The 10,300-nt window shown below is 40.6% G+C and overlaps 1 protein-coding gene across 1 annotated transcript in view; it reads left to right on the top strand.

Annotated features, from left to right (window-relative positions):
- Nucleotides 1–9,861, top strand: part of si:ch211-158d24.2 (multiple epidermal growth factor-like domains protein 9) — a 58,572-nt gene extending 48,711 nt beyond the window's left edge. Inside the window, exons 5-6 of the mRNA XM_017682719.2 lie at nt 1,463–1,732; nt 6,309–9,861. Of these exons, the coding sequence (XP_017538208.1) occupies nt 1,463–1,732; nt 6,309–6,802 (764 nt within the window). The 3' untranslated portion in view covers nt 6,803–9,861. The remainder of the gene's footprint in view (nt 1–1,462; nt 1,733–6,308) is intronic.
- Nucleotides 9,862–10,300: the final 439 nt, after the last annotated feature.

Here is a 10,300-nt window from a genome sequence, read left to right as displayed (position 1 = left end):
ACTGTGGGACGTAATAAATTTCATCTGATCAAGTCAGAACATAGAAAGCTTTCACTGCATCAAGCTTACAGACCATGTTCCAATATACATATTACGGCGGCACAATATATCATTAGTTAATCATTACTGCTACATTGACCTTTGCAGTTTTGATATTCTGCAGGAGATTGCAATATGCAAATGAGCCTCAAATATGTTTTACTGCACGGTCTGCATCCTGACCAATCACAGGGAGTGTTTTGATTTATATAATCACACAAAAGTAAATGACGTTGCTCAAAATAATGTGGACAGTCTTTAACCACATCACATCAAGGTTTTCTCAATATGTTTCCAATATGCTTCAATATGTTAATATCAAAGTACATTGCAATCACAGCATCTTGAAATATGATCACAATCGCCTAATACATTAAGCTATGATCTTTTAGTGTCCTGAATGTGAGGATTCCTAACATTGTTTACAGGTGATGCCACTCCAGTTTGCAGGTTCAAGGCACAGTTCTGGTTCAGTCCCGGCTCAAACGTCCAGAACTCATTCATCAGCATCCTTCTGCTTCTTAGCTGTTTGCAGTTTACATGTGTGTTTGCTTCCTGAAGGAGGCTTGAACAGCAGTGCACATCAGCATCAATCAGCTTCTAACAGTCCAGACCTCTAACAGTCACTCTGTCTGGACAGAGCGATGAAAAAAAACAGCATCATTGCGCCATCAAGTGGTGGAAAGTAGAATTTCTCTGCAGGAAAGGTGCATTTATCAGTGTGATAATGGAAATGACCTTTAGAGCTTTAGACTTATTATTGATGTTACATTTATAACCCAGTTACCAACATATCAGGACGTGATGCACTATGGAATACTGACATTGTTTCATCATGCATTTCTATTTACATTAGTCGTGATTAAATTAATATAATGAAGTAATGAATTAGTTATGTAGTGAATTATATTTTCATTTTTGTATCAAACAATGAGAAACCCATGGCAAAATGTTCTTTTTCTACAAAACAAGACTGCAGACATGGCAGTAACATTTCGTCAAATTCAAATTCTTCTGCTTAGAAACACAAATGTGGTATGAACTGACAGTTCAACACAATTCTCCACTGTTTTAATGAGAAGTGTATCAGCCACTAAATGGCCAAAACCTCTCTTTTGATGTGAACTGGGTGGTTCTGATCTTGGGCAGCATGTAGGTAAGCAGCACTTTCACCAACCACAAGGTTGATATGGGTCGTCCTGCCCAAACTACACGGCTATAGTGAAACCGTGTGCAAGTCAGAGAAACTTACAGAGAGAAAGCTAACCACCAAGCGGAAGTAAACCAATATGCATAACTGAGCTGCAAAGCCTGCTCATCTGTCGGCTTGTTGTCCGTCTGTTTGTTCAGTCAGTGTGAGTTTATTTGCAGTGCTGTTGATTTAAAGGTTCATTTATCATTATTTTCTGTTTTCTTCTTACAGATTCCAGCGGCCGGCCCGTGTGTGATGAGTGCAAGGCTGGTTTCAGGGGGTCCACGTGTGACGTGTGTGTGGATGGTTTTTATAAATCAGGCGATGCGTGTGTGCCATGTGACTGTAGTGGCAATGCAGACCCCCGCTCTATGCCCCAAATATGCCACCCGGAGAGTGGGCACTGCCTTCGCTGTGCCAACCACACAACAGGCACACACTGTGAGCACTGTGCCCCTGGATACATGGGGGATGCCCGGGCCCACAACTGCACCTTCAGAGGTAAGAGAGATAGAAACAGATTGAGAAAGAGAAAGAGAGAGAGAGACATTGAGAAAGAGAGAAAGAGATTGAGAAAGAGAAATAGAGAGATTGAGAAAGAGAGAGAGAGAGAGAGAGAAAGAGATTGAGAAAGAGAGAGGGAGAAAGAGATTGAGAAAGAGAGAGAGAGAAAGAGATTGAGAGAGAAATAGAGAGATTGAGAAAGAGAGAGAAAGAGATTGCGAAAGAGAGAGAGAGAAAGAGATTGCGAAAGAGAGAGAGAGAAAGAGATTGAGAAAGAGAGAGAGATTGAGAAAGAGAGAGAGAGATTGAGAAAGAGAGAGAGAAAGAGATTGCGAAAGAGAGAGAGAGAAAGAGATTGAGAGAGAAAGATTGAGAAAGAGAGATTGAGAAAGAGAGAGAGAGAGATTGAGAAAGAGAGAAAGAGAGAGAGAGAGATTGAGAAAGAGAGAGAGAGAGAAAGAGATTGAGAGAGAAAGATTGAGAAAGAGAGATTGAGAAAGAGAGAGAGAGAGATTGAGAAAGAGAGAGAGAGAGAAAGAGATTGAGAGAGAAAGATTGAGAAAGAGAGATTGAGAAAGAGAGATTGAGAGAGAGAGAGAGAATGATAGTTATATACTGTACCATTCGAAAGTTCAGTATTGTAATTTTCTGGATAATTTTACTAGAGATTATTTTGGGAAATTATTTTTTAGAACCTCATTCTAGGTAATAATTTTATTAGTCATTAATTATGTATATGGATTTTATTAGAACTACTTTTTGGATAGTAATTTTTATAATATTAATTTCTCTTGATTGTAATTTTATTAGAACCTCAATCTAAATATTAATTTAATTGAAACTTATAGAGATATTAATGTCAATAGCCTTTCATTTTAAATATGATAATATAAATATATTTGTTATAATTTACTTCTGGATATTGTTCTTCTAAATTTATGTGAAGTTCATTTGGAGTTTTAATTTTATTATAACCTCATTTTAGATAATAGTTTTATAAGAAGTTAAATACGTATATTGATTTTTATTAAAACCTCTTTTTTTGGATCGTAATTTTATTAGAACCTCATTCTAGATCATTTTGGATTATTTTATGGATATTGGTTTTATTAAAAGTCCTTTTTTTGGATCTGAATTGTGTTAGAACCTCAATCTAAATATTAATTTCAATAGCATTTCATTTTAAATATGACTTTTTTTTTAACTTTATTCTAAATGGAAAATCCTGAAGTTTTACAGCTGCTATTTTAGAATCATCTGCAGTTCTGTCCTTCATGAAAATATGCTGATTATTTTTTAACTGCTAAGTGTTTTATAACATTGCAGTACAGTTGGTACTGCAATAAAATTTATATGACTGAAATCATGTTTTAATCCATTTTAAATGGTAGTGTATTTTGACGCTGTGAGTGCTTATCGTTAAAAAGGTGGCACTTCATCATAGTACAGAGTCTATGATGCGAATTATTGATTTTCCTGTTTTATTGAGTGTAATGACCTTCAGTATGTTTGCCCGACTGATAAGTGTTGGTTTCGCAAGGTAACATCCCACAGCTTCTTTTAATGTGTTTTAACGTGTCCTGAAGAGGTACGACAAGTGCAGTCAGTGGAAAACTTGTATCAGCTGTGACGAAGAAAGGAACGTTTCTTTTGGAAGAGGAAACAGGACAATGCATTATGTACATTGTGTGGTACCTCACGAACCTCATGAAGACTGATTTGTGTGTCCTATTAAAGTGAGCAATAGTTCAGTTCAAGGAGAGGAAAGCTCCCAACCAATCCACCATTTACTGCCTGTTTTTTTCCCCAAGTACACATTTCAGGAACATTTTTTAATAAAGAATGAAATAAATAGTATATAGCAGCAACAGCAAACGAGAACTGGTTTAAAATGAGTTTTCCCATTAAAATTCCTTGTGCTTGTGCTTTGTGCTGTGCTATATATAGTATACTAGCGAAAATGAGAAATTCTAAAATATCTTAAATCGTGACATATCCAAAGTCTTTAATTTTCAGAATTTTGCCTCACAAATCACAAAAATCCATCCATCCATCCTTTGTGCAAGCCGCTTCCTCCTCAGAGTCGGGGGGGGGGGTTGTGCTGGAGCCTATCCCAGAGGTCATAGGGCGAACAAAGGCAGGATACACCCTGGACAGGTTGCCAGTCCATCGCAGGGCAGGGCTACCCACCACGCCACCGTGCTGTCCAATCACAAAAATCATGAATTTTTGTTGACTGTCCAATAAAGAAGGACTATCAATAGCCACGTTTACATGCAGCCTAATAGTCTGTTAATAATCTGACTGATCGCTCAATTGGAATAGTATACGTCCACTTATACACTTCAGTCGGAATTGACTAGTCCAATTGAGGCCATTCATAATACAGTCTCTATCCGATTGAAGGAAGTGGGTAATCCTGTAAATGATCTGTTAAATGGAAGAATAAAAGCTGTATCTGATTACATTCCCTATCGGAATGTGTAAGTACATTCTGCATATGTGTGTTCATGTCACAGCAACAGCAGAGAATTCATAAACCGGCTCTGGTCAAATCTATACCATTCGACACGGCGGAGCAGAAACTGGTCTGCAGAGGAGACGAGGTTGATGCTCTGATCTTTAAAACACGGCGGTGGGACGGACGTCCAGCTTACGTGTCTCAGAACACGACGTCTTCCTCTTGGCCTTCTTTAATAAGGACATGCGAAGGACGTTTTCCTGAGTCTGAGTCATTTTAAAGCCATTAAAAACACAAGCACTGCTCATTGCTGCTCATCTCACTCTGACTGGATCAAAGTGATGCTCGTTGTCATGGAAACATCTACACTAAGTGATTCTTTGCTCATGTGCTTCATTTTGGATCGGAGTACTTGTAGTAAGCATGTAAACGAACATTTTCCATCAGAGTATTGTGTAGAATGAGAATATAAACACTTCAGTCTTAGTCTATAATCGGAATGTATTCAGTCGGATTGGGATAAAATCATTGAATGGAAACACAGCCACTGTCAGTTTTTCTAAGTAACATAAATATTGAGCCAGTTACTCTCTGTTCACACTGGCAGCGACCTTTTGCCTCTTGTCGCCTTAATCACTGATAATTCCCTGTCAACTCCAACTGACTGCTGGTTGCCATGGTTTCACTGACGCCAAGCATCATCAGATGCGTTGATGCTACATTTAAAAATCCTGGTGAGGTATTGCTTAATCCCTGTCTGTGCGGTCAGTTTGTAAGGAAAACAGGATGTGGTCTTTTTTGGCGATTACTGTCTATTTGCGGCGAAAGCACCACCTCCATCCGTAGTAGGAGCAATTATCTTGGGGAAGCATTGTTTCACTGTGGTGGATAAAGTGTGTGCTACACTGCTGAATGCCTATTGGTAATCGCCACATTGCTTCAGTCCCTATTTGCTTAAAGTTAAACTTTGCTCAACTTTGTTGCATCGTCGACTCCGCCCACTTCACGTCCCCAACATACACACTGCCTCCCGTCTCCGGAAATGACCAGCTCTAATTGTAAACGAATGAGCTCCTGCCGCTTTGTCACGTCTCGTCGCTGCCGGTGTGAACATGGGGTTAGACGTTATGTTTACATTCTGTCATTTTCAGTGAAAAATGTATAATTCTGATATTCTTCTGCTTTCAGCATGGGATGTTATTCTTTTTTAAATTGAACAATAAATTGACAGCAGGATTGCACTATTGAAACAAATTTCGGTGCCGACAAACTTTGTTTTGGTTGTGACAATCCATCCATGCTTATTTCAAAATGAAATAAAATAAAAATAAAATAAATATAGAAAAACACATTATAAAAAAAAAAACATGAAATCTTGTATTTTTGGAAGTTAAGTGTTCAGTAGTGACACTTTTTGAAATGTGGATTTTCTTGCTTTTCTGTTTGGTTTCAGAAAGTTAGAAGGCATCTTCTCATCATGTGGTGAAGATGGAAGACAATTATTAATAATTTATAGCTATTTGTTATGAAACACGCCCCTATGTTGGTTTCGTCCAGAATGATTATCTGTGTGTGTTAAAAAGTTAATTATGTCAGTGACAGTGATTTGAACCAATACTGCAGAATGTCTCAATCCAATTTCCAGAGAAATTCTAGTTTGAGGTTTTGCAAACTTCTGCGGAGTTCCTCACCCTCATGGACATTTAAGTTCACTTTTTATAGGAATGTGCTGAATGCAGCCAGTAGTCTCTTGGGGACTTTTTGGGTGTTTCTTCTTTGTAGACAATCCAGGGTTTTCCCACCCTGCCTCACTGCTGAATGCAGCCAGTAGTCTCTTGGGGACTTTGTGGGTCTTTGTTCATTGTAGGCAATCCAGGGTTTTCCCACCCTGCCTTCGGATCTTGCATTGTGTTTTATAGTAAACTGAAATATTATGCAGTGGGTGGGATCCCTATCTGCTTTGAGCCAATGTTTGTCACGTGCCTAAGGGTGTTGCCTTCCTCTTAATGTCAGGAACATCATTTTTTTCATGCTGCTATTACGTGATATGGGTCAGGATGTTATGAAATGATTTGTTATGAAGCTCTGTCTCTCTTTCTCTCTCTCTTTTAGCTGTGAGGCTTCTGGCAACCATGGCTCCCAGGTCATCTACTACCACCACTAGTACCACCACACCCCCCTCTTCTTCAACTACTTCTCCTTTCCTACTCTTCACCTCCTCTTCCCCCTCCACAGCCCACTCGAGTGCTCCGACTCTGCAGTCTGGCCCAGGTGACCCTGCCTCCAACAACAACAGCACAGCCTCAGCCCTCACCGTGGTGTCCTGGACACAGTTCAACATCATCATCCTGGCTGTCATTATTGCAGTGGTGGTATTGCTCATGGGCTTAGTGGGTGGGGTCTACACTTACCGCGAGTATCGCAACCGAAAGCTCAACGCACCCTTCTGGACCATTGAGCTGAAGGAAGACAACATCAGCTTCAGCAGCTACCACGACAGCATCCCACATGCTGACCCCAACGGCCTGCTGGAGGAAGAGCCTTGTGTCGTAGCTGCCAATGGCCAACTGGCCCTAGCTACCGCTGCTAACATGTACAAAGCATGAAGGAAGGTAGGAGACGCTTCCCGAAGATTCCCAATACGAGATAAAGGCACCACGTTTTCAACTAAGGTGCCCTTGCTGGGAGCCTGTGCTAACATCTCTGTCCAGTGGATCACCTGCTTCTAAGGTTTAACCATTCCTTTTTGATCTCTCCCACAGTGTGAGACAGAGATTGTCAGACGCTTTACATTTAAGTGAGGGTGCCCTTGCATCGGGAGCCAGTGCTAACATCTCAGTCCAGTGGATCACACGCTTGTTTATCGCTCCCTCTTCAATATCAGTGTTTTCTCTTACAGGTACACAAGATGGTGGAAGGTGTCTCCTGGGAATTCCCGATCTGAGGAAAGTATACTTTGCATTTTCAAAGAAGGTTCCCTTGCAACAAAAGCCAATGCTAACTTCTCAATCCAGAGGATCACTTGCTTGTAAGGTGTTACTGCTCCCTCTTCAACATTAGAGTCCTCTCATACAGTGTGAGATGCTGTGGGGCATCTCTTTGAGATACTGCAACTAATAAAGAAGCCTCTTTCCATTTTTCACAAAAGTACCCTTGCGCCAGGAGCCAGTGCTAACGTGTCAATCCAGTAGATCACCTGCTTATAAGGTTCTATCACCCCTGCTTCGGTATTGGCATCCACATCTATAACGTAAGATGGTATGAAGTATCTTCTGGAGATTCTGCATCTAATGAAAATGATGCATTACATTTTCACTCAAGGTACTCTTGCATTTCAAGGAAGATGCAAGTGTAGCCAGGGCTAACATGACAAGTAAGATGTATCGCTCCCCTTTCAGGGTCAATGACTTCCCCTGCAGCATAAAAGGACAGGAGGTGTATCCAGAGGTTCCCAATCTGAAGAAAAGATGTTTCTGGGATGTTGCCCTTGTATTGAGAGCCAAGGCTAACATCTCAGTCAAGTGGATCACTGATTTTTAAGGTTTTATTGCTCCCTTTTCAAAAGTGTCCTCGTCTACAATATGAGGCAGTATCTCCTGGAGCCTCTGACTTCATGAGGCGTTAGATTGGTTTAGAAATTTCACATTTAGTTTGTTCCCTAATAAATCTACATTCCCACCAATGTTTAGCCCAAAGTTTCTCCTGGTTCTCCCCAGATCACATCTTGCCCTGTGAAACTAATTTCAGTGAATCTGGTTTTAACTGTTAACACCTAAGTAGACAGAAAATGCCGGAAAACAAAACAACAGTCTTATCTGGCTAATCAGTGGCGCTCGCTAACATTTCAGCCTTACTGTATGTGTGTGTGTGTGTGTTAGAGAGTGTGTGCATAGGCATGCAAGTGTGTGTATAGAGCTGGATTCTATACAAGAATGTACAAAGACTTTCTGAGCACGAATGGATGCTGCATTGTTTCACTCAAAGCCGGTAAACAGTTTGGACTATGTTTTAAAACTGAAAGCCATCTTAAGTCGACCCAGAGACGTATGTATCCAGGTTTTTTTCCCCCCTGTCCTCTTCGACTAGTCCGGTCGAAGGCCATTGTAATTAATCTGTAAAACAAAGACGCAGGAAGATTGGAGCTCGGAGAGGACATGTACAGGAATGTGTTTTCATTCCTTTCCCTTTCAAGGACCTTATTACACTCACGAGCGAGCGAGAGTGCTCTTGAAGTTGACTTCGTTTCATTTGGTTTTGAGTATTCATATTTATTTGTTATTTTTGTGCTTGTTGCTGTGGTCTCTTGTCGTTCTCCCTGTTCCTCTGCTGTTTGTATTCATTTTTGCATTGTAGTGAACACGAGTGCTGGAAAGCCAACCTTGGCAATGAAGACAGTGAGGTGCTTCTCTATTCCTCTGCTTTCCTCGTTTGTTCTTTCCTCCCATCACACTACAGAATGCCTCATCAGTCTGCTATATTTATAGGTTTGTTGCTTGTTTTCGTCTTTGCCCAGTCTCTCCTATTTTTAATACGTTTCTGCATAATTTGAGATGTAAAGGAGGTCATTCAGAGTGGCTTAGAGAAATTGTACTGACTGTTCACAGTGGTGGTGATAGGACACAGATGCCTGCCTATAAAAGCTCCCTCCCAGAAAATAAATTAATATTAGGATGTTTTTGTGGGAGATATGAGATGATTTTGGCCTAAAACTGATTTTCAGGGCAGAGGGTTACATTCTGGGTGTTCCAACACAAACTCCCCCCCCTGTAAACTCTTATATCTTCTAAACTACTTATCCTTCATTGGGCAAAGGGCAGGAAACACCCTGGACAGGTCACCAGTACATTGCAGGGCAGACACATGCATCCACACACACATTCACACCCAAGCGTGTCCAACTGGCCTGACCAACTGTGTTTTAACGGAGTAAAATAGGTCCCCAGAGAAAACGTATTTTTTTCAGATTGTCCACTATTTTACCACATTCAAGGAAATCTCTCCAATGAACCAGTTCACATCAATGATGACTTTGGTTAGGTGAAAGATTAACAGTGTGGTCTCCTCATCACTCACACACACTCTCACACAGACTTCTGTTAAATTATTTGCAAACCTCTGGCTGCCGAGGAGCCGGCTCTTCAGTGCATAACGAGGCAAGTTGTTTGGGTTCGGACTGTCCTGAGCGTGTTTAGGTTTACTCAAGCAGAGAGCGCTCAGCAGTTTTCTATTTACAGTGACTGGAATATGCCAGGATGTATTGGTCAGAGGTGAATTACAGCCCGAAAGTCTTGAATGCAACACTAAATTAAACTAAAGCAGCACTATGTAAGATTTAGGGATTTGGCGGCTTCTCTGGTGGAAATGTGTAATTGCACACAACATCTGAAGAAACATTTTGTGTCATGATTTGTGCTTTTTGACCCCCAGAAAGGGATCAATCTGATGATTGCGAGCGCGTTGAAAGCTTATTCAAAGCGAACTTAGTCTCAGTCACATTTCTTCTTTTTACACTTTGATTTCAAATGTCACCCTAACCCCTTGGAACCAAGTTTTAAGGGGTGGTGCTTGAAATGGGACCCTCAAATAATAAAAAAAACAAAAAAAAAAAAACATCACTTCATTAACAGCTACTAGCGCCTGGCGACCCTGCCTGTCTGCAGTGACCGCAGAGGAGGGTAAAGTTCAGCTCCTCACTGCTGGGCTTTAGGTTACATTTAGGGCATCATGCGCCTTCAAAGAGGGGGGCAATTAATTATCACCTATCCCCAATTCTTAAGTGATACGAAGCTGAAGTCAAATATTCACCAGATTCTTGTTTGAATTTTCCCGTTCCACCTTAAATGGTGCAGCAGTTACATTCTGGCGCTTCAGGCATCAGAACTGCTGGACTATTTAAGGTGGAATGGGAAAGTTAGCTAGCTAGCTAGCGAGACATTAGCGTGCTATTAGTTATTTTTTTTTAATGCGTGTTATGAAGAAAACGACCAAAATACACTGAAACGGCATTGAACTGAAGATAATACAGTGGTTTTTGTAAATTTTAACAGAAAATTCTGAGGGTTTCTTTGATCGTTTGCTCAGCCATTTCGCCGGTTTTTTCTTTT

This window comes from Pygocentrus nattereri, chromosome 29 (assembly GCF_015220715.1).
Source record: "Pygocentrus nattereri isolate fPygNat1 chromosome 29, fPygNat1.pri, whole genome shotgun sequence".
Lineage (NCBI taxonomy): Eukaryota > Metazoa > Chordata > Actinopteri > Characiformes > Serrasalmidae > Pygocentrus > Pygocentrus nattereri.
The sequence above is the reverse complement of the archived record's forward strand: the minus strand, read 5'-3'. Positions and strand labels throughout refer to the sequence as shown.